This window comes from Saccostrea cucullata, unplaced genomic scaffold (assembly GCF_032062105.1).
Source record: "Saccostrea cucullata isolate Sc308-1 unplaced genomic scaffold, CSIRO_AGI_Scuc_v1 ctg4422, whole genome shotgun sequence".
In the NCBI taxonomy this organism is placed as follows: Eukaryota; Metazoa; Mollusca; class Bivalvia; order Ostreida; family Ostreidae; genus Saccostrea; species Saccostrea cuccullata.
Genome location: NW_026934920.1, coordinates 20843 through 47268, shown reverse-complemented (window position 1 = coordinate 47268; position 26426 = coordinate 20843). Strand labels below are relative to the sequence as shown.

Below are 26426 nucleotides of genomic sequence, written 5' to 3'. Positions count from 1 at the left end.
CCATCGTTTACACAGCTAGATTTTACGGAGTAAATTTCCTCCCAAAAATATCACTGATATAGTGTACACAACTACATTACAATTTGAAAATAGCAAAAATCTGGAGAGGAAATTTCCTCTCAAAATGACATTCATACAGTAAAAATACAGTAGTCAAATTCAGAAGCGACTATCCTTTAGATAACAAGGCTTTACGGAGTAAATTTCTTCCCAAAGAATTTCACTGATAGAGTGTTCACTACTTACATTACAGTTTGTTATTAACAAAAATCAAGAGAGTAAATTTCCTTTCTAAATTCACGTCGGTGCATTGTACATTCAGTATTTCAATGCCAAATCAACCATCTTTTACGCAGCTAGATTTTACAGAGTAAATTTCCTCCCAAAGACTATCACAGATATAGTGTTCACTACCACATTACAATTTGAAAAAGGCAAAAATCTACAGGGTAAATTTCCTCTCAAAAATGACACTGATACAGTTAACATACAGTAGTCAATTCAAAAGCGACTATCCTTGATATAACAATATTTTACGGAGTAAATTTCCTCCCAAAGATATCACTGATACAGTTTTCACCACAAGAATTACAATTTGAAAATAGCAAAAATTTACAGAGTAAATTTCCTCTCTATACTCACATTGGTGCATTGTACATTCAGTATTTCAAAGCCAAAGCAACCATCTTTAACATACTAGATTTTACATTCATTATTCGCAGATAGAAAATAAACATCTAAAAATAAATTGATCACTTTTTACAGGAAAAAAACATACATTTTACATCTTATTTAATAAATGACTTTCGAGGGACATTTTTATCTCAATATAGTAATGATGAAATACATTTTTATTTAATCTATAAATAAACAACGAAGAATCTATACAAACACATGCAGTTTTTTTTACTGATTTCAAGGCGTATTCAACGAGGGGAGGGGGTTCAATGCGCATACAGTAGCATGGTGACGTCACAAACAATATCTCAAGGTACGTTGAAAACTGTATTGTCCAGTCTATATCCGCGAAGAATAAAGGTAAAGGAGGCAAGTCCCTCTCTTGATTATTGTCGAACAGTTTGATTTCAAACACATCTATCACATTTACTTTCTTTGACCGAAGCTCCACTTCTATGCTTTCCTTAAGGCTGATGCCATTGAACACTTGCTGAATGCATTTCAAACATGTCCAAAGGAAATTTGGCCGCCATATTTTTAAGAAATCCATTGTTGACCTATTGATAAAATTTTAAAACTCGTAAATCATCTCATAAAATTATTTTTAAAATTTCAATTTTTCAAATCCCATGGGCATTTATTTCTTCAGGCACGCCAGAATACATGTTGCGCACCACAGTCGAGCAGTATTGCTTGTACAATTTTTGTAAAATCAAAAAATACTTTTTCCGTTGGTTTTTCGTATGGAAAATTCATTCATCTAAAGAACACGTATATATACCCCCAGTCTACACACGCATTTAGACAAACTAAGACAAGATAAATTTTTTTTGAGGATGATGTAAATTTTCTCATATAAATCCAGATCATATACGTTTGCATGAAACACGAATTTGAATGCAGATTAGTTCAGACAGGACATTTGCTACTAAAACACTAATTACTAACGCCAAAAAGGGGAGTTCAGAGAGTTAAATGATAATATGTACATGCAGGTAGTTTTACTGCAAATAATTGATCGCTAAAGTGTTTAGTATTTCACACAATAAAGAAAACAACCACCTTGACCAAGGATCGAAATCCTCATGGAACTAGTACTGTAGTTAAGGATAGAATTCATATGCCAGACACTACCTCAATTACATTTAACGTAACATATATACATATATAATTATAAATTTACCTTTATTATTCAATGTTTGGTCTTGCATGGTTTCCTTATTTCTCCATTCATCAGAGAACAGTCACTTTTATATATCCAGTCGTCACTTAAACCACTCCTGAAATAATTTTATCCACCTATTGAAGGGCGGTCTAACTTGGTTTTCTTTCTCTAACTTGCTTCGTGTTCCTTGCAACTTTTAAGTGGAGAAGCCACTGGGCACAATGCAAATATCCGATACCGCCAATTTCAAAACTGCCTTACACACAAATCCTCATGTGGGGATAATACACATGTAACCGGAAACGGAAAAACAAACTGTTTTCACACAGAACCTGAAAACAAATTCATTGTTTTCAAGATAAATGAATGATTTAGCGTTAATAGGTTGTAGTAAGAGAAAATTGAGATGGTCTGTTTCTTATCATTTCATCATTTTCTTTTCCGTTGCGTGAATCCCCGCTGTTACATTTGTAATCAAACCCTTGTATTGGATAGAGCTGCGGCCATGTAATAATATTCTGACCTAAATCAAGCTGTAAGTTCCATACTTTTTCACCATCAAAATCTAAGCCCTAAAAAATCATAAGTCGCCTCAGTTAGCTATTTACATTTTGTTGATATGTGTACTCTGCTGCAATTGCATAGACATTTTTTTCATGCAGCAGTTACCAATATTTAGGTTTCAAAAATGTGATTGAAAATCATTGACTGTTATTCGTTTTAGTTGACCTATCGACACTAACATCATGGGGTCAAAAAAGAGAAAAATAGACTTTAGAAAAAGCTAACGCAAAAGCAAAACTTCTTAAACTTGTTTTAAGCTTTTAATTTTATAAACTCAAATAATATAATCATTTAAAAATTAAATTAAAAACAATATATACTAGTATATCGCCTTCCTTTTTATATGCCTATATTTTCTATAATCCTAACTGTAATTTATTATTTACGACTTGTATTCGATAATGGTGTTTTGGGTGTTATAACATCTGATCTTAATTACTATAAAACCGTTATTTCAAAATTTTGTAAGCATCTTAATATATTATCTTTCAAACCTGAAAGCGCAAACTTACATCTGAGAAATTGTTAATTATGTAAATCCATTGAAGTTTATTGCATTTTACTAAGTTACAAGTTTAACATATACTCTACTACTACATGTATCGCATATGTATATTTATTTGATGTGACAGTATATTAATTAATACATTAATAAAAATATTTATTTTTCAAGATGTAACAAAAATATGAACAGTAAACATGTACATTAAAAGAAATCTTGTGCGATTGACGCGCCCAATGAAGTCAATAAAAGTGTAATTGATGCAAATCACCCGTATTCCCAAAACGCTAGCAAGACAGTTTACGGCAGTAGATTTTGATTTCAGGAGAGTGGATCCTAGGTTTTCAGCTTTTTTTGGTTAAAGAAAAATACTTGATACATTCTTTCATTTATTTCTATCAGTGAAATTTTTACATTAAAATGAAAATATTAACATAGCCAATCAGGATGTGTCTAGGTATCACAACGGTAAATGTTTACACCAAACAAATCGTAAAAAAAAGAATCTGGTAATTGTTTACTTGAAAAAAAATATTTAACAGGAGATGTTAAACATTACCTGTCACACTAGCTAAAACATCCTCACACACAAAACGGTACCTACGCGGCAATTTCTGACTTTTTCCATTTGCAAACAGGGCTACTTCAAATTCACGCGTTTTTTAATGTCTTTATAAACATTCCTAGTGCATCACAGGTTGTAGCCCCCCATGCCCGAAAAAGCTCATTAAAAAAACCTTTATTAATGTTCAAAAAGTACATAAAATTTACTAGGCACAGGTACAAAAGTTGTAAAAAAGGATTGGAAGAGAATAGAAAAACGTTTCAAAAGAAAGGAAAATCAATTTGATATTTGACTAAGTTTATTTTGATCGGTCAATTACCTGTGTGATACCTCTAACCATTTAGTACTCCTCCTCCCTCTTGTTTAATCAGGAAATGATACCAACTTCCGGGAATTTCGTACCCTTTTCCCAATAATTCAACTCGCAGAACTTCCAGATTTACCAAGTTATATCGTACCCGAAGTTAATTCATACAAAGGGAAATAGAATTTTATGGAAAAACGTAAAACAAAAATTGAAAGATAGCTTATTTCTACTAACGATTTAGTTTCCCACAGCATTGTAAAAGTAATAATTTTTATAACTGTTTTTTTCTTTAATTTACCGGTACTTTTTTTTTTACAGTAATTGATTAATATGACCCCTCCCCCCCCAAAAAAAAGAATGGGTGCAAAGGATTCTAAATAATTAGTTTTGTACCTTTGTTTTAAACCCAATTAACTGTAGACATTAATTGCCGTGCAAAAATCTCTCGGGGAAGTTTTACAGATTAACGTTAATTCAGCTTTTATTGAGTTCGCTCTCCAAATATGTTTTCTTGGCATGTTTCCTTTCTTTGAAAGGATATCTGTCTATACTTCTAAAAACAACTTTTAAAAATATATAATAAAAAAAATTAATAAGGAAAAAGCAATACTGATAAAATTTTGTTGCTGACTTAAAAATTCAAATTTATATGTACATCATTTTTAGAATTAAAAAAAATGCATTCTTTTATTTAAGCATAATTTTTCTTGATATCTAGGCAATAAAGTTTTTTTCACTTACTTGGGTGACTGAAAGTAATTGTGACTTCGGCAGGATGGGCAATGTGATACCTCATTAGACCTAAAGAATACACGCTGAGCACATATTGCTCCTAATCGAGAATTAATGGATGGAGGATCTGATAACCATATGTACTTAACTGTGTGGGATTGTTTTGCATAACATGGAATAAAGAAAGTAATTTTGTAGACACTATATTTTGAACTAAGACAGAATGTCCATTTTTTTGGCAACTTCATGTACCTAATAATAGCAATTCTCTAGAACCCTTTCGACAAGACATGCAAGATCTGTTGTCGAAAAGTTTTGCTTAGAACAGTTTTTTCTTTCAAATTTTTCAAAAATAATTTAGTCTATCTGTACATTTTTTAATTATTAAATATTTCAAAGAGAGTAATTCTTAAACACTCGGGAATTCAACTTGATAAAAATAATCGATATCAGCCTGTGAAAAAGAAAAGATAATCTCGGCCTTATCCAAGTTCCCCTGTGATTACATAGTGTAGGGATTACATGGTGAATTGATTACATAATACATTTTTATTTCTTTAAATTTGTGAATATACAAATTGTACAGTGTTAGTGTTAAAAGTTTAAAAAAGACATGTTTAAATTAAAAAAGAAGAAATACATGAAATAGACAGATTGTGTAACTGTAATTACGCTACATAAAATAATATATATCTTATTAAATCTTTACAATCATTCTTTACAATTTTTGCAGTCTGACATCCAATTAACTGTAAATAATAAATTACAATAGGATCGAAAGACACTGGCATAAAGATAGCAAATCATTTACAATGTTAGAGTTCTATTGTCAAAAATAAGTGTTTTTATAAGCTTATTTACTCTTTTTTAATCTCATTGTGTAAGTGTAGATATATCATCAGAAAGGAATAATTGTCCGTGATTTTTTTTCACATCTTCATGATCTTTGGAACCGCATATCTCACATGTATTTACAAAAAATAAGAAATACTACGACACGAATAGATAAGGTTAATGCACTCACAACAGAGTATAATGTTAAATATCAACAAATTATAAGTAATAGTGTGGCAACTAGTGCGTTTCACAGGCTTAGATTTTTGAGGTGAGAAAATGTTGAAATTCCAGTTTAATTTAGGCCAGTTTATTATGACATGGCCGCAGCTCTATCCAATACAAAGGGTTGATTACAAGTGTAACAGCGGGGATTCACAGCGGAAATGAAAATGGTTAAGTGATGAGAAGCCATTAGACTATCACAATTTTCTCTCACAACAACCTAATTCATTTATCTTGAAAACGATGGATTTGTTTTTAAGTTCTGTGTTAAAACGGCTTATTTTTCTGTTTCCCGTTTCATATCCTACATATATAAGATTTGTGTGTATGGCAGTTTTGAAATTGGCGGCATCGGATATTTTGCATTCTGCCCAGTGGTTCATCTACTTCAAAGTCACAGAGAACACGAAACAAGTTAGAGAAAGAAATCCAAGTTACACTGCCCCACATTTTGTGAACACAATTATTTCAGGAGTGGTTTAAGTGACGACTGGGTATAAAAGTGACTGTTTTCTGATGAATGGAGAAATAATGAAACCAAGACCAAACATTGAACAATAAAGGTAAATTTGCAATTATATAATTATGTGTATGTTACGATAAAGTGTAATTAAGGTAGTGTCTTCAGATGAATTCTACCCTTAACTACAGTTCATGAGGATTTCGATCCTTGGTCAAGGTGGTTGCTTTCTTTATTGTGTGAAATGCTAAACACTTTAGCTATCATTTTATTTGGAGTAAAACTACCCGCATGCATGTACATGTTATCATTAACCTCTCTGAACCTTTTAAAAATAATGGCGGTAGTAATACGTGTTTTAATTGCATATGTCCTGTCTGAACTCATCTAAATGCAAAATCGTGTTTCATGCAATAGTGCATGTATATGATCTGGATTTATATGATAAAGGCACATCATTCTCAAATAAAATCTATCTTGTCTTAGTTTGTCTAGACGTGTGTGTAGACTGAGGGTATATGTACGCGTTCTTTAGATGAATGAAATTTTCATACGGAAAACCAACGGAAAAACTATTTTTCGATTTTACAAAAATTGTGCAAGCAACACTCCTCGACTGTGGTGCACATTATGTAATCCGGCATGCCTGAAGAAATGAATGCCCATGTGTTTTGAAAAATTGAAAGTTTGAAAACAATTATATGAGATGATTTACGAGTTTTAAAATTTTATCAATAGGTCAACTATGGATTTGTTCAAAATATGGCGGCCATATTTCCTTTGGACATGTTGGGAATGCATTCAGCAAGTGTTCAATGGCATCAACCATAAGGAAGGCATAGAAGTATCGCTTCGGTCAAAGAAAGTAAATGTGATAGATGTGTTTGAAATCAAACTTTTCGACAATAATCAAGAGAGGGACTTGCCTCCTTCACCTTTTTTTCTTCGCGGATATAGACTGGACAATACAGTTTTCAACGTACTTTGAGATATTATTTGTGACATCACTATGCTACTGCATGCGCACTGAACCCCCTTCCCTCGTTGAATACGCCTTGAATTCAGTAAAAAAAAACTGTATGTGTTTGTATAGATTATTTGTTGTTTATTTATAGATTAAATAATAATGTATTTCATCATTAGAATATTGAGATAAAAATGTCCCTTGAAAGTCTTTTTTTGAATAAGATGTAAAATGTATGTTTTTTTTCCTGTAAAAAGTTTTTTAGAGGAAATTAACCCTCTGATAATCTGCTGTTTTCTGTATAAAATGTTTATTTTCTATCGGCGAATAATGAATGTAAAATCTAGTATGTTAATGATGGTTGCTTTGGCTTTGAAATACTGAACGTACAATGCACCTATGTGAGTTTAGAGAGGAAATTTACTCTGTAAATTTTTGCTATTTTCAAATTGTAATTGTTGTGGTGAATACTGTATCAGTGATATTCTTTGGGAGGAAATTTACTCCGTAAAATATTGTTATATCAAGGATAGTCGCTTTTGAATTGACTACTGTATGCTAACTGTATCAGTGTCATTTTTGAGAGGAAATTTACCCTGTATATTTTTGCCTTTTTTCAAATTGTAATGTGGTAGTGAACATTATATCAGTGATAGTCTTTGGGAGGAAATTTACTCCGTAAAATCTAGCTGCATAAACGATGGTTTCTTTGGCTTTTAAATACTGAATGTACAATGCACCGACGTGAATTTACAGAGGAAATTTACTCTCTGGATTTTTGTTAATAACAAACTGTAATATAAGTAGTGAACACTCAATCAGTTAAATTCTTGGGGAGGAAATTTACTCCGTAAAGTCTTGTTATATAAAGGATAGTCGCATCTGAATTGACTACTGTATGTTTACTGTATGAATGTCATTTTGAGAGGAAATTTTCTCTCTAGATTATTGCTATTTCAAATTTTAATGTAGTTGTGTACACTATATCAGTTATATTCTTTGGGAGGAAATTTACTCCGTAAAATCTAGCTGTGTAAACCATAGTTTCTTTGACTTTGAAATACTGAATGTACAACGTACCGACGTGAATTTAGAGAGGAAATTTACTCTGTAGATTTTTGTTATAAACAAACTATAATGATAGTAGTGAACACTGTATCGGTGATATTCTTTGGGAGGAAATTTACTCCGTAACATCTAGCTATGTTCACGATAGTTGATTTGGTATTGAAATACTGAATGTACAATACACCGACGTGAATTTAGAGAGGAAATTTACTCTCTAGATTTTCGTTAATAACAAACTGTAATGTAAGTAGTGAACACTGTATCAGTGAAATTCTTTGGGAGGAAATTTACTCCGTAAAGTCTTGTTTTATAAATGATTGTCGCTTTTGAATTGACTACTGTATGTTTACTGTATGAATGTCTTTTTGAGAGGAAATTTCCTCTCTCGATTTTTGCTATTTTCAAATTGTAATGTAGTTGTGTACACCATATCAGTGATATTCTTTGGGAGGAAATTTACTCCGTAAAATCTAGCTGTGTAAACGATGGTTGATTTGAAATACTGAATGTACAATGCAGCGACGTGAATTTTGAGAGGAAATTTACTCCGTAGACTTTTTTTTCTATTTTGAAATGTAGTGGTGAACAATGTATCAGTGATATTCTTTGGGAGGAAATTTACTCCGTAAAGTGTAGCTATGTAAACGATGGTTTCTTTGGCTTTGAAATACTGAATGTACAATGCACCGACGTGAATTTAGAGAGGAAATTTACTATGTAGATTTTTGTTAGAACTAATTTGCAATGTTAGTAGTGAACACTGTATCAGTGAAATTCTTTGGGGGGAAATTTACTCCGTAAAATCTAGCTGTGTAAACGATGGTTGATTTGGCATTGAAATACTGAATGTACAATACACCGACGTGAATTTAGAGAGGAAATTTACTCTCTAGATTTTTGTTTATAACAAACTGTAATGAAAGTAGTGAACACTGTATCAGTGAAAAGCTTTGGGAGGAAATTTACTCCGTAAAATCTAGCGATGTAAACGATGGTTGATTTGGCATTGAAATACTGAATGTACAATGCACCAATGTGCATTTAGAGAGGAAATTTACTCTCTAGATTTTTGCTATTTTCAAATTGTAATTGTTGTAGTGAATACTTTATCAGTGATATTCTTTGGGAGGAAATTTACTCCATAAAATTTTGTTTAATCATGGATAGTCGCATTTGAATTGACTACTGAATGTTAACTGTATCAGAGTCATTTTTGAGAGGAAATTTACCCTGTAGATGTTTTTCTTTTTAAAATTTTAATGTGGTAGTGAAAACTGTTTCAGTAATAGTTTTTGGGAGGAAATTTACTCCATAAAACTAGCTATGTAAATGATGACTTGCGTTCTTTTAACTTTTAGTATTTGCACCAATAAATATCTTGTAAACTGTGTTATTTGTTGAGTTTAGTCAATACCTAAGGGCAAAATGCTTAAAACAGAAAAAAAGATTTTCTGTTTTGATTTTGGAATGCGTTATTTATGCTTATTTTGAGGTCATTATATTAAGACTTACTTGTCTACAGACTTTTTTTGCAATTTACAACACGTACACATTATGTATAGCCAATCGAAAAGGGATACTTACTCCAGCATGATACCTGTTTCCACCTGTTATGTTTTTTATGCTGCCTGTTGGCTGTGCCACCCACCGAGTAGTATTTTTTAAAAGATATTTTTAGCTTGATTACCGTTCTTTATGTCAATATTTCATACTCAAGAGCGCTAGCATCTTCGGGGTACAATCAATTTTAAAATCGAGGGAGGCTACCATTTTAAGTTGACGGTAAAATTCCTTCAAAAACTTCCTATCAAATTATCTTTTCGTAGATCTATGGTCGTTCATAATCTTGCAAACAAATACTAGTATCATCTAACATTAGATCGTATAATGTCTGACTTGTTTTGTCTTCATTTTTAGGCCTTGTTTGCAAACGTGGTTTGAAATCTGTACGCATACGGGTAGGGTTTACGGCGAATGTGTCCATTCAATAGGGGATGCTTTATCCTTCTAGACGTTTAATTCAAACTCTAGAATTTCTAGAAGTCCGCATTTTATGCCCTAATTACAGATTTATATCTTTTGAAGATTAATTAGTGAAGGATATGGAGATAACGAACAGCATTCAATATAAAAGTCCACAAAACAATTCAAACTAAGAACAGAAAGCAATTACTACTTGTTTTTCTTCACCTTCAGTTTTCAGTTTTAAACTCATTTTGATTTAAATCATGAGATTGTCATCATTCAGTCTCTTCCTTCTTGTGTTTTACATAAATGTTTGATTTTTAATTTGATCCAATCAAATTTTTAATGTATGTTTCTTCGTAGGATAATGCGTAGTAAATTTTGTTTGAATATAAGGTCACCCCAACGACTGATTAAGTGCGTTTAAAGCGACACATTTTAATCTAGAAAAATATCTTTGTCTCTCAGTAATCCTGGCAGAAAAAAAAATTTAGATTTTTTTTCAAGAGACTGTACAAAGCTATTTACTAAGTAACAAGAGACAAGTATCATCGAATAAAAAATACAAATCATTAACATAAAATTCTCCCTATTTCTTTTTTAACCAAAAAATAGAAAATAACAATCAAAGAACTAGATTTTTCGACAAAAAAAAACCCAAATCATTATTTCTGAAAACACAAGAAGGTTGAATATTTTTTGTGACGTAAACATTTGTTATGTGAAAAATATGATTTGTCCTATACAAAGGTTTCCCCCTTATAAAATCATATATGCGGGTTTGGTAAGGCGGGACACGGATTAGAATTCGGCGATTTAACACTTTTTTTTTAAAAAATAATATCTAACACTAATAAATCAGGAAAGGCATAAATAAAAAATTTGCTATCATTATGCATACTATAGACGTCAATGGGACTTATACTACATGAAGCACTTCACCATGACATCACCGCGTGAGGACTATAATTAAAAAAATATGCCTTAATGAAAAAGTGAAAAGTTCAACACTACGTCGGGGATAATTACGCAGGTATGTCAAGGTTACAATCAAATATTATACTTGTCTATATGATATGACGTCATGGTAAGCTATATGACGTGAAGTTTAGAGATAAGAATTTCTCAAATTCGAAAAATCATTTCAAGATCGTAAAAATGAATTAAAATATGCAGAGGCATAATATGAACGGTCTTTTATCGTTTCTGGGTGTCTGTAGTTATTACAGGGGTTAAATACCACACATGACGTCATAACTGTTGATTATGCAGTAGGAGAGTAAAAGTGAAACGTAACGAGAATTCATGTAAACAAACACAAGAAATCGGAAGTTGAAAGCATTTAAAATGAATATCATGTGTGATTCATATGGGAATAAAGCTTATAGATAAGGTATGCTAAAATAATTCTACAATTTCTTCGTAAAACTAAAGCAGGGAGGGTGTTTACTTGCCGATCAGCCTTTCCTATGTGGTTTGTAACAAAAAAGATGTAAAAGTTCTAAACTACGCCGCATACTTTGAAACTTAATTCTTGTTTCTCTCAAAAGTTCTTATTCTTTTGTTTTTGGAAAGAGCTGCTAGAATCGTATGATTTATGAGAGTTGATGAATTTTTTCGATGTTATAAACAAAATGTAAGAATTTTGGGAAGGTTTTGTCCGAAAGTGATGAATAATTATTTCTGTGAAAGGACAGTAGGATTCTAGCTGCACTTTTCATGGTACAGAGATGTTTTTACATAAATGTTATTACAAATTGAAATTAATTATCCCCGGGGTAGTGTTGAAATTTTCACTTTTTCATTAAGGTATATTTTCTAATTATAGACGTCACGTGGTGACGTCGTGGTGAAGTGCTTCCTGTAGTATAAGTCCTATTGAAGTCTATATAATGCATAATTATAGCAAAAGTTTTATCCTTCATTTTTCCGAATTATTAGTGTGACATGATTATAAAAAAAGTTTTAATTCGCCGAATTCTGATCCATGTGCTGCATTAACAAACCCGCACAATTTCAATTTGTAATGATAGTTATGTAAAAACATCTTTGTACTATCAAAAGTGCAGCTAGAATCATATTGTCCTATCCAGTTATAATTATGCAACATTTTCGGAAACCTTACGATTCTAGCAGCACTTTCCATAAACAATAGAACAAGAACTTTACTTAGAAACAAAAATTAAGTTACAAAGTATGCGGCTTAGTGTTAAACTTTGGCATCTTTTTTGTCACGAACGACAGAGGAAAGGCTGATCGGCCAGTGAACACCCTGCCTGCTTTAGTTTTACAAAGATATTGTATAAGTAAATTAGCATACCTAATTCATTAGCTTTATTCCTATATGAATCACACGATATTCAATACAAATGCTTTCAAACTCCGATTTCTTGTGTTTGTTTACATAAATTCTCCTTACGTTTCATCTTTACTCTGCTACTGCATGATCAACAGTAATGACGTCACGGGTTTCGTATTTAACCCCTGTGATAACTACAGACACCGATAAATGATAAAATGCCTCTGCTTATTTTGATTCATTTTCACGACAACAAATCAACCTTAGATATCGATTTTAAGAAATTGTTATCTCTAAACTTCACGACATATAGCTTACTCTGACGTCATATCATATAAGCAAGTACATGTATAATATTTGGTTGTAACCTTAACATACCTGCGTAATTATCACACAAAATCTGCCACATTTTCCAGATACATGCGTTTTTATTTCACGAAATTGTTGTTTTTTTCTGCCCTAACAAAAAAACTATAGTTAACTATAGTTTACAGATTTTTAAAGTGTCAAACTTTTTACCGAAATTTTTTAAATTGTAAAATTTTAGATAAAGTTTTTCAAAGTGTCAAAGTTTTTCAAAGTGTCAAAGTTTTTATCAAAGTTTTTCAAAGTATCAAAGATTTCGCCAAAGTTTTTCAAAGTGTCAAAGTTTTTCAAAGTGTGAAAGTTTTCGCCAAAGTTTATCAAATTGTGAAAGTGTTCGCTAAATTTCTCAAAGTATCAAAGTTTTCGCCAAAGTTTTTAAAGTATAAAAGTTTTCGTTAATGTTTTTTCAAATTGTGAAAGTTTTCGCCAAAGTTTGTCAAATTGTGAAAGTTTTCGCCAAAGTTTATCAAATTGTGAAAGTTTTCGCCAAAGTTTTTCAAATTATCAAAGTTTTCGCCAAAGTTTTTAAAGTATCAAAGTTTTCGTTAAAGTTTTTTCAAAGTGTGAAAATTTTCGCCAAAGTTTTTAAAAGTGTCAAAGCTTTCGATAATTTTTTTTTCAAAGTGTCAAAGTGATCAATATAGTGAATCAAATTTTCAAAGTATCAAAGTTATAATTATAGTTTACTATAGTACATCATTTTTTTAGGGTGGAACTTCAATTTTTTTTTGTGCAATTTTAAACTTGATAAAAATACTTTTAAATGGTTTGAAACACGTTCAAATAATTTAAGGAAATGTTATCTTTTTGTGGTTTTCATCTATAGGTTTGAAAGAAGAAGATGAAGGATTATTTACATGTGAACTTCAGAATAACACGTCTGCAAAACAACAAAAATCAGTGTCAATAAGCGGTATAATAGTTGAGAGCGTATAATGCACTAGCTTAATGTAACTCATAGAATGATTTGTGTTATAGAGAAATAATTTTCATATCGTGTCTTTAAACGTTTATTATATTGTAAATACAAATTTACAAGAATATACAAATGTAATTAAGTTGACGTATACATGTTTTTGGGTGAATGTAAATACTTTAAGTAGTATTTTTTTCTTATAAAATTTAATTTTTTGTAAATTTATTTGTATATAAATTATCAAAGAAAAAAAATTGAATTTTACATGATGTTTTTAATTTTACTACTCGACTACATAATTAAATTTGATATGATTCTAGCTTTTAGTATTATATTTAGTTGAAATATTATTTTAGTTGAAGGCGCAGATGTGACAGTTAGGACAACATATGTTAAGTATTTTTCCGGAACAAAATTGGACAACACATCGATCAATCCTACAGTGGACGTTAATGAAACCAGTTCTGACAAAACACTGCAGCAATACGAGAAAATGAAACCGTATGAAAGTCTTTTAAATATTCAATATTTAGTTTTTTTATTTTCTTATATATAACCTTTTGAATTTTGCCCAAAGAATTCATTTGGTTTTGATTTCAAGAATATGTTCAAGTTAGATGATGAGACATTGATTTTGAAACTCAAGAGTATAATGTTTTATTCTTTTGGCGGAATTTTAATCTTGTTAGCTGTTGTTTCATTCATTGAATACGAAATTTCTGCCAGAAATAAAAAAAGCATACAAACAGACATTTTTCTTCGAATTCATATTTTGAGGACGAATCTACACATATCAGTTTAATGAATGATCACAAAATGGTCTAGAAAAGTCAATTAAGGGCAGAGAATGCCGTTCAGTAACAGTAAAGTAGACTATTTGTCAATCGTCACTAAATGGTATAGATTCATCCGACGATAATAATGTTTAAGGAACATATTTAAAATTAAAACAAACACCATAAAAAATTACAATTTTATAAAATCAACATTATAGAAATAATACCAAAAGCTGTGTAAATGCCCCCCCCCCCCCCCATTTATATCTTCTATTTTATTTTGATCCTTAAAGTGAATTCAAATTTTCAAATTTGAGAACATATATCCCATTAGAAAATAAAATTCTTTTCAGTAGCCAACTGTAAACAAACTATCAGTCGTGACATTCAATTGCAATTAGATTGTTTGCAATATATTTGCAACTATTGATTTCCGCGATTGAGGCAACATTCTTCACTAATACATAATTTGATTCACAACAAGTATTATTCATGTAAAAGAAGGTCGTGAAACCCGCAGATGTTTCTCGGTCAAAAATAAAAATTTGTTTATATAATTATGTTTGAATTAAATATCATGGGAGAATTTAGACATTTGTGACAACACACTTTGAAAAAATTACGCACTTTGAAAAAAATGTTTCAAAGTGCATTAAATTTGGGACCAACTCAACGCACTTTGAAAAAAACTTTTCAAAGTGCGTTAAGAGTGTACATCAATATATTTTGCCACGGAGACACTAAACGCATTTTGAAAAAAAAATCATATTTTAGTCATGGAAAGATTTTATTTGTTATTTATCTTTCAAAAAAACTAAGCCTAACCCTAACGTCAAAAATGAATTGATTTACTCCCGTCGAAAAAAGAAGACTGGTTTAAGATCCCTCAGTCCAAATCTTTATCTTTCCAATACATAGATGTCGGTAACAAACAGGGGAGGGGAGCAATAAACCTAAAAAGGGAATGCTGCATTTTCAATGCTTATTAGATGTATATATCTTTCCAAAGTAAGTGGGGGGCTAAACTCCTATCTCCTCCCTTGGCCCTTCGCCTTGTCACAATGTCTATGCTATACTCAAAGCATACATATAATTATGTATTTATCTAAATGGTATGACGTTGAAAACTTTCAATAATTAATGAGTTAATTAAAACAGATGAAACAAGAAATTTTTAAGTACAGTAAAACGTATGAGAGAGAAAGAATTTTCACAGTTTTGAACAATCAATTTTCCCCCTTTTTATTATGATAAATGCTAAGTTGCTTGAAGCTGTCCTCTATTAGTGTCCCCTATACACCTTGACATCTTCTTATCAAAGACTAGAATTAAAAGAAAAAGAAGAAACGAATTAATGAACTTAAACAATCGTCACTCTTTTCTCAAGACCCCTTTAATTTTCCCTTTTATTTTATCAAAACCTTAAACATTTAAAACGTCAATATCTCAGGTCCTACAGTGACTTTATCATAAAAAAGTTATGAAACCAGGATCTATTATTTATCATATCGATTATTTGAAGGAATATTGATCAATCTTTTCTTTTAATTTCAAAGTGCATTAATATGGTCGATATTAACGCACTTTGAAAAAATTTTTTTTTCAAAGTGCGTTAGCTTGGTCCCAAATTTTAACGCACTTTGAAATTTTTTTTCAAAGTGCGTAATTCTTCAAAGTGCGTTGTAACAGACGTAACATATTAGTTCTTCTAATGAAATGTTTTCCAGTTTATACTACTAAGTCATTACAGATACATTAACTTATAGTTTTTCTTATTCAGGTCGATTCTAAGTGATGAGGAAAGCAGCACTTCTACAACACAGATCCAGAATATAGATAGAAATACAACCGACACGAGCATGTATATGGAAAGTATCACAGAAAGCAACCTAGAAAAGGGAAATGATTCTGTGTCTATCACCAACGACACCTTCAAAGACAACAAACTAACAACACAGACTAATGTTGTCTCTTTCGTGGAGGGCACGACTGCATCACTCGAAGGTTATTATCTATATATAAAGCAAAGATACATGTAGTCTGTTTTTATTCACATATTCATATGGAGAATTCCGTAAATAAAATAAGCTGAACATTTTAAAATTTTTAAGAAGTAGTCAGCATTAAAAAACTATTAAAGTATATATAAAGCATTCCTTAGGCCGATATTTTTAAAATATTCAGTTTCGCAAAATATATTGTGAAATGAAAATTTAACATTATTTTATCATACATCACTTTTAATACATAAGACAACAATTACGCAGCACAACCAAGGTTACAAATGGAAATATCGGAGATTTTTTAAGATAAAAAATACATGATATTTTCATTTGTAACCTTAACTGTGCTGTGCAGGGAAAAAGTAGCGCTTATAAGAACGGTAATTACTTTATATGCATAGAACTCTCTCTCTCTCTCTCTCTCTCTCTCTCTGAAAAAAATATACAAGTATATGGAATATACCTTGTAATATTTAGACTTCTTAACATGCAGTTGTAAATTGCTCAGAAAAAAAATATGCAGCATCTTTAATTTAAGCATGCATAGACATCGTTTTAATCGCTGTTCCAGAGCTAGCAATGTGAATGTCCAATGTCTCGTATATCAGCATCAAATTAAACACAATTATGAATAAATTTACGCACTAGATTTTAATAATATCATATTCCTTTAAAAAAAATTCTGCATCAAGTTTAAAATTTTTGTTACACTTTGAATTTAAATTTTATTTCTAGTTCTCAAAATGCGGTCAACAAAAATTACTTCAGTGTTGACAATACCGCGACTTTGACGTCGTTTTCTGAGCATTGTGACATCAAAAGATAAGGGCCCTATTTCTCAGTCAAATACTAAAAAAGACTCGAATCCAAGCTAACGGCCTTTTATTTATCTGCAAATATTTTTTACTTGAGAACAAAGGACAGCTTTCATTGTACAAAATGTGACTTGATCAGCCTCTCACTGTGTACAAACTGCGTCATTTTTGAGAGATGACGTCACATTGACAAGTGCACTGCGATCAATTCATCGTTTATATACTGTTGTGTGGGATATAACAAACGACAGAACTGCATGTAATAGTAAGTTTGTATGTAGTATACAGCTACCAGCTGTTTGAAATAGCAAAAAAATTCATTTTGTGGTATTTTGAAGACCTTACATTATGTGTGACGTCATAATAAACAAACCCGTACAAATTAGGCCCCGCCTGTATTTCATGGTAATTAACAGTTACAAAATTTTTCCTAACGAGTACAATTGAATAGGAAATTAAATAAAATAATAACATGTTTTTTTTTTATCAAAATATGCATTTGATATGTTGTTTAAGGCATCTGGCTCCGTTGGAGTTCAAGATCATTTTATTCATCCAAACTATTTCAGGTAGATCTACATGAGGACAATGAAGAATATTTACAACATATAAATTTAGGTCAGAGACACAAGTTTATGAAAAGTAAGAGAAAAACGCAAAACACATATGAAACTTGTAATAATGAAATAAGCGAGGGGAAAAATCATGGAGGACTGACTAACTAAAATCATATATTTTCAATATAAACGTACGTAGTTTTCTGAGTGCCGTAGAAACTTGTTTTGTCATCAGTTGAGAAAAATATAAGAATGCGTACAAGTATTTGATTGCATACTCTCAACAAATTAAAAAATAATTGGTATATTCAATCTACATGTAAATTGTTTACGTTTCGTAAATGTAGTGTTTTTGAGTTAACCAAACACCGTCATTCCTACGAATATTTTTAATTTTACATTACATACTTTAAACTAGTACCTGTTACTTAACATTCATATATTGAAAAAGTCAGATCTCCAATTAAAAAATTATCAGCTCAAAAAGAGATGCCAACGATTTAGGTACCCCATCGATATAGGACCATCCACGATATATATTGACAAAATTATTCGGGGGAGGGTACTACCCCCCCCCCCCCCTCCACAAAAAAAAAGATGAAACCTAATCGTTAATGCAGCTAAAACTTATGCCTGTTTGCAGTACAAAGTGGTAACAATTGAAAACCGGTTTGAATTTAACATCTATAGACATGATAAAAGGATGGTTTCATATACATTCAAATTGGGGGGGGGGGGGGGGGGGGTATCAAATTGTGACAAAATTATTTTCATAACATTATTAATAAAATTGTATAAGGTTTTGTAAATTAATACTAAATTGATACTTTTTCTGAATAACCATAATGGTATTTTTAATACCATTGCAGACAGATTTTTATTTTGAAGATAAATTGTTTTTTTTAAATGTTATATGTATCCACTGAAAACTGTTGGGGGAAGGAGCGTGTCAGTCGAGAAAAGATAAATAAATTCATTTTCAAGGTCATTATATTAAATATACGAGTGAATCTAGTATCCAATCGTCTAATCCCATTCACCTCCCCACAATTTACATAATAGTATTGAAATGGATAAAATAATGAAAAATGATGGTGGTTCTTGAGGGGTGTTGCTAAAACGAGGAACGGAAGATGTATTATATTTTTTTTTTTAGATTAAATCACATTTAATAAACAAATTTATAAACAATATATATTCTATAAATTCAACCCCCCTTATTTAATACAAGTTGATATATTCATGTTCATAAAATCTCTTATTCACGAAAATTGCAGTCAAAGCAGTGACGTAGAAACGATTTTGAAAGGGTCGAGAGGGGAGGGGGTGTAAAATTAAACTTACCTGAAAAGAATTTGCCAAGCGAAAAAAGATGACAATTGTTTGATTCGGGAGATGGGATAAGACTAAACTCCAGCATCTTTCATTTTCTTAAACTCCTTTATGGAGTATTTTGTATAACATCTCCTGTCAGTATTTTTATAAGATTGCGTCATGTTTAAATTGATAGAAAGCAAACAACTTACTGAAGGCTCAAATCTTATAGTTCAAGTCTCAAAATTCATATGAATGATACTGGAATAGAGTCCGTTTGAAGTTAAATACTTGTAATTTTCCTTTTATTAATTAAGAGCATGTCTACGAGAAAACCATGCAAAAGGTTATGGGAGCAAGGTTCTCTGATCAACTTCATGTTTTGTGTGTAAATTTCTTCTACAATATGAAATATTTTGCCACAATTTTTTTTTCAGTGTGGTCTCCCTTAAGGGGTTAAATCGACATTGTTACTAAAAATAGAATTCTTGGTCCTTACACAGGTTGAAAACAGGAATTTTAAAGGATTTTATATTAAAAAATTCAGCATTTTATTTAATATTGATATATAATATCCATATATGGTTGAAAGTAACAAGATACACTTGTTTCGGAAAATTTTTCATAATCACAAACTGTGTCCCCATTTTAGTGCAAAAAGGTCACAAATCTGGCATATTTCCAGATTTTTGAAAACTGGTGAAAATACTCACTTTTCAAAAACCTATAACTCAGAAAGTGACGCTTAGAATCAACTCAATCATATACCAGTTACTAGACAACATGTCTTTCTACATTATATTAAAAATCTGTTATTGGACTCTCAAATTTTTGGCTGTACTTTTTACTTAAAGTTGGATATTTTTTTTTTCAATTTTCAAATTATCTCATCCTTGAACTTCAGCAAGGAGTTTTTTGCTTAGTTAAATATTTTCAAAAATTTAAATTTTGCTGTCGAAAAAATACCAGTATTTTGTACATTTTTGTTCTTTATCAATTTAACTATTTCTTAGGGGTTAAATGGGGTTAATGGGGGGGGGGGGGTTACCTGAAATGTATATTTTACATTGTATTTAAAAAGGGTGATATTCACATACAGCTTAGCACCTGTTTGTCAGTCAATAGACCAAGTGTGTTCTCCCTTATCTTAGAAAAAAATACTCGATAGATAATAAACATAGTACACTGGTATCTACAAATAAGTAGAGGGCCCCTTTTAGTTTGGAGTTCACAAGGTCAAAGGTCAAGGGTTACAATTCTCTAGGTATACCAGAATGTAGATCTTAATCATTCAAAATCTTGAATACCCATTGCTTCACAAACATCAAATTTAGTATACTGGTTTCTTGAAAAGTAGAAAACCCTCTAAATTTTGAGGTCAGAAAGTCAAAGGTCAAGGATCAAACTGAACAAAAAGGAATATCAGAGCCATTTTCTTGACAGACATTTTGTCATGGCAACAAACTCAAAATGAATGAACACCAAGTTTTTAAAATCAACAAATTAGGACATAACTAGTTTTTAATTTCATTGCAGATTAAAATTTGAATGTCACTCGATAACTAAGTACATTCAACAAAAAAAAAAAAAAAAAAATTACAATGCTTGACTGCTTCCTGATATTTTATATTCACTTCCAAAATTAAAATGACCTTGAAATTTCTTATGCTTGAAAAAATTCTACTTGCTTAAGTATACATTGTGATTCTAAATTAAGATAAGATTTAACAAGAAAAATCACAGCTTCCCAAGTCATATTCTGAATTATTTGCTATACCTGTATACAGGAAATTAGTCTTTATAATAGTGTTATATTTGGTAAAACAAAAGCACTGTTGACCTTGATCTTTGACCTTATTTAACAAAACAAACACCGAAAATTTACTCTGAATTTTTGTGTATTCCTGCAATTGAAACCTGATGCATATTAAATATTAAGATGTTAACAATGTCGAAGTACATGTACCAATTAAATCGTACAAGTTAACATATATTAAATACCCTGAAATACTGGTCATTATGCAAGCTTCTTCAATTATAAAATGTCATTTCTAAACAATTGGCAATATGCCAATCCTCATATTAGGGGTCATTTCTGACAATTTAGTTAAATTCAATTTAAATTTTTTTTTTCAATCTTAATTATTATTTCAAAGAAAATATTACATGTTTTGATATTGAACAACAATTGATTATAATTTAAAGTACTATATTTGACTTTGTAACCCATTTGAGTTTGAACATTTTTTTTCGAAAAATGGCAACTTGTTAATCCCCATATCTCAATTATTTATTATTTCCCAAGCTCAATATTTTGCAAAGATAATGTTTAGAGTTATATTTGTACAATAAAATAAAAATAATTAATTTCAAAGATTGGTCTTGGTAGATTTAGGGCATTTAATTTGTTATACTTTTTGCAATTCTTGAAAATTGGCATCATGCCAATTTTCAAGAGTTGTATGCCCTTTGGTATATTGCATATTTGATAGTAATAAATATCAACTTTGAAAGAACATAGTCTTATGTTACTTTAAAAAACCTTAATGGAAATGCAAGTTTAATTTTGAGCAAAATAAATCAAATGTGAATTATACATTTTTCCTTGAATTTTTAAGTGCATTTGCACTTAAATGTGCAAAAAGGAGGTGGCGCTGCCTACGGCTGCCAGGTCGAATGATGGGAATTTTTTTGGTCATTTTTGAATAACAATATTATAAAGTCAAACTACCCACGAAATTACATTAAGATATAACAACCTTTGATTTGGACAGTTCTGCATGGTTTTCTCGCGGACTGACTCTTAACAAGACATAAACAGGGACCCTCTGACACTGGTGACCTGGCATAAGGTGCCTAGGAGGTGCAATCATCCCCTCCTGTCTCGTGACACTTGCCATTATATTTTGGCGTATGTGTTTATCAGCTATATGGCACTCCCCGTCATAAAATTCATTTATAGAACGAGAATCCAACAATTTGTATTAAATGTGATTAGCCAAATGTAACAATTATATAATTCTGCTTTGTTGAGTTCAATCAAGGTTGACAGTATTTCTACAAATCAACTTACCTATCAGCATCCTTTAAAGATTGATATCTTTCGAACATTCCTACATTAAATAAGAAAAGACAGATCGTGCTCTGTAATGCACAGTTAACTATTAATGTGTCAATTATCCATGAAAATCAGGTTGACTAAACTCAGTCTTTTACTGGTGTACCCCCTCTTCCTCTCTCTCTCTTCTCTCTCTCTCTCTCTCGTTCGGACTTGTAACAATTAAACTTTTAACTTTTTTGTAATTATTTTACAAAACAGATGAATAAATGTTGCTTACTGCTCGATGATATAAATGAGAGAAACATTCGTCTTTCAACACATATTTCAATTGGCTTGAAACATATTTTTTTCTGCAGGTGAATTTCATTCAGAAAAAGATAACAAAGCTGGTATGATTGTTGGAATTATGGTGCCAATTATTCTTATTCTTGTGACCACCATTACAGTGGCATTTATTATAAAACGACGGGGTGGCATCAATTGGGAAATGTGAGTACTGAAATTTCTTTTAAACCTTCATCCAGTATGTACCAAGAATATACTCTCGTAGAAATCCTTGCCACTTTTATTTAAGAAACTACAGATTTAGAATATTTTGCACGAATTTCTTTAACATATGTCATTTTATCCCGGAGAACGAAGGTCGAGCACTAGCAAATAGAAATAGTAGTTTACTTACTGAGATCTTTTTTTTTCGTTAGTCAGATAATTCTTAAAAAAGCCCACTCCAGTATTGGCCAGTTTAGATATTTTTCCAATTTATGTGGTAGTTGGACTTCATTTCCGAAATTTGATCTATACTTTTAAATATTGTCGATTTTGTGTAAATGAAGGATACGGAGGTGACAAACAGTATTCAATATCAAAGTCCATAAAACAATACAAAATAGGAGCAAAGCAAACACGGACCTCCAAAATATCAGAGGTGGGATCAGGAGCCATGAAGGAGTGAGCATCTCCTGCCGACCGGTCACACCCGCCGCTCCTTGTCATGAAAGGGAATTAACTGAAAAATCCGTCGTTAATTCAGAATATAACCTGAATATATTAGACATGTTTTGCCTAGCTTAGAGTACTTTTTGAATATTGAAAAACATATTGACCTAACATTCACTTGGCAACAGTGCCATAAATAGTCCCATGAAAAATGAAACTACAATATTACTATGAATTGCCGTATGCCTTGTTGTACTATAAATCATTTTCGTTGAAAATATCTAAATGTTTTATTTTTTTCAAGCTGTTACCATAAATCTAAAGGAAAGGACTATGAAAAGCCACATCATGAACTCATTAACATAGACTATGAAAATAGAAGAAAGAAGAGGAAAAGTAACTACATTAAGTGTAATGATACAACTTTTCTAGACGAATACAATGTAATACAAGAAGAACAAAAAACAACCCCCCCTCTTGACTATGCTGACATAGAGTTTGTAGTCAAAAAGAAAAAAAAAGGTAAAATCCATCTTGACTATGCTGACATAGAGGTTCAGTCAAAAAGAAAAAAAAGAGGTAAAATTGACGTAAAAACGCCTCCTCGAGAGAATTGAGAAATTCTACCCCAGCAAAGCAACGAGATTATTTATATGCTAGAAGGAAGATTTTTGGGTGTGGTTTGATGTAGTTCATTCTTTAAGAAGTTAGTTTCCGTCAAGGGCCTGTGTGATCTTTCCTTTTCCAATTAAGTGTATATTATCATAGATGTCCAGTCGTGGTTAAAAAATTCCCGTAAGGCCGTTTATAAGAATGAAGTTTCTTTGCCCTCTCACTATTCGGGTTAAAATAATTGCGTCGGTATAGGTAGGTCGAGATCTTTTTGTCGGAGATTTTCAATGATAAATAAAATTGAAGGCATTTCTGAAATAAAAAAAAAATAGTTGTTGATGGGATGAGAAAATTCCTGAATGAATATTTTGGAGGTTTTAAAAAGATTTTAGTCGGTTAATCTTAAAAGGCCAAACAGACAAGTTATCATAGATAGGGGTTTTTATTTAATATGCAGCTGTTTCATCGCTATATATGCATATGAAAGAAAAAGTAAACAGGAGCATTAAACTAAGAAAAGAATTTTATTTAAATAGATGCAGTGAAAAATAACATGAATTACTTCTCTTTTATTTAAGGAATGAATTTAATAGCTACCCAATTTATACATGATATGGACTGAGTTGGGGCAGTAAACAGTGCAGTTTATATTTTTTTAAAAGTGTAAACACAGTTTATACCGTATAAATTGGGTAGCAATTTAATTAATTCCTTTTAATATATTTTTTCGTCATTTAGTGTATGAAAAAAGACGATTAAAAATCACTTCAGATACATGTAATACAATTCTGAAATGAACTAAGGCGGATCGATGTTTTTCTTGTAATTTCTTTATCCAACCAAATACTGCGTTATAAGTAGAATTCAATTATTACATCTTTTTTCACTTCCGTAGATGATGTAAGTTAGAAAGATGCATCGCTGTTCATTGTTCTTTTCTGTGCAAGTAGTAAGAACTGTACAAAATCTTTGATAGCTCGCCAAAGATATTGATAAATAATTACCTTAAGTTAAAAAAATGTAATTCTCTCTTGACACAACACAGAGTATTTGATTTGGATACTTCTTCCGGAATTAGTTTTTAGTCGTTGATTTAAAATGAATATTTGAAGAAAGGCCTCTTGAGCTTCTCAATTGATTTTGTTATTGTTGTATTGTTGAACACCTTCTTATGTTGTACACGAAAAAAATCGGACCCTCCCCTCCCGTGTCACGTGTGTGCTCCATTTCTTTGGTGACTTCGTGCAAATTTTGTCGTGAATATACGGATGCTCGCATATTTTGTAAGTTACAGTCCCACTTTCTAATAAGATATTTTATGATTGAGAATAAAGCAGATTGGACATATGTTAATTGACCCTTTTCCGTCATTTTGCTGCACTGTTATGCATTCATTATCCGTTTACTGGGGTTATACACACCGATAATACATCGAATGAAACTGGCAAACATTACACATCGGTAAAATGTTATAATTAGGTCTAATACAAATTGTTACAAATTAATACAAATTGTTTGAACACTTTTAAAACATCCCAACCTATTATTTTTTTGAGCATGGTTTATCTACGAAAGAAAAATTACGGTGAAGAGATGACTTTAAAGTTTTGGATTCCTGAAAACAGCATAATGTCGGCCATTTATAAAATCGCTGAATCAAGCTGCCGCATGAAGTAACGCAGTCTTCGGTGCTCATTCAGCCCTCTGAACTTAGAACACCAATGCAGGATGAAAGTTTTTATTAAACATTTTAGAGTTTATAAATTTTCTTTGTAATGATTTTATTTTAATCTTCAATATCAAGGATTTATCTAACCTTTAATAATTATATCCCCGATAAAGATTTGTCTAAAGTGGTCCACAGTGCAATATGTGCCGAGTCTATTCAAACGGAAAAGTGAATATGTAATATTCCGGAAATTTATATTGTAATCATTCTGGTTTGGTGATTAGGTTGGTGTGTAAAAATCCGCCTTATAAGGTATATAAAGGCTGGATCCGCGTTACAGAGTGTTCATTCCAGCGCAAGCTGTGCTTAGAGTAAGACGTGTGCGAACCATAACAGCAGTAAGTGAGACTTAACAAAATAAAGTCAGCTTACAGAAGAAGTCCACCTTATAAAATAAATAAGGTGTAGTCTACAAGAATTAATAAAGGCTGTTATGTTTTGGAGTGGCAAGCCACTCAGAGGCTAACCAGGAACGGAGGTTAGCCACCAGACCTGTAATTCGTCTTGCTGATCTGTCTGGCAACCAGGCTGTTGTGTACAGTGTGTCTGCCTGAATAAGGCTAGCAGTGTGCACAGCAGTTGAAGGGCTGTCGCTTGTACTGACTGTGTCCTGAATAAGGCTGCAGTACAAGCGTCAGTCCGAGGTTGGCCAGCGTTAGGGATAGTCTACCCACTGCCATAATCATCTGTTATTATTTGATTCACCTTTGAATATTGTCGTCGTGATTATTAACCTAGATAAGGTTGGCCATTTATTTGTATATTTTGCAGGCCTTTGTTAACAATCATTTGTCAATCATTTATTAAGAAAAATTATATTATATTGGAAATCATCCCCCAAAACCTTGAATCGACAAGGTACGATCCCCGATTGCTATTTTATTATTCCGCTCGACACGTTACAAATATGTGTGTTTAATAACTGTGCTCATAATTAACTTGTTAAGTCACAAAGAAACATAATATCCCACAGAATATTCCACTTTTATTGATAGAATTTGAACTTAAACCAT

The 26426-nt window shown here is 31.5% G+C and overlaps 1 protein-coding gene across 1 annotated transcript in view; it reads left to right on the top strand.

Moving 5' to 3' along the window:
- The window catches only part of LOC134241547 (uncharacterized), a 37084-nt gene extending 11117 nt beyond the window's left edge, over positions 1-25967 (top strand). The window contains exons 3-7 of the mRNA XM_062723584.1: positions 13521-13624; positions 16153-16390; positions 22493-22625; positions 23377-23594; positions 25858-25967. Coding sequence (XP_062579568.1) covers positions 13521-13624; positions 16153-16390; positions 22493-22625; positions 23377-23594; positions 25858-25967 — 803 coding nt within the window. The remainder of the gene's footprint in view (positions 1-13520; positions 13625-16152; positions 16391-22492; positions 22626-23376; positions 23595-25857) is intronic.
- The last annotated feature ends 459 nt before the right edge of the window (positions 25968-26426 follow it).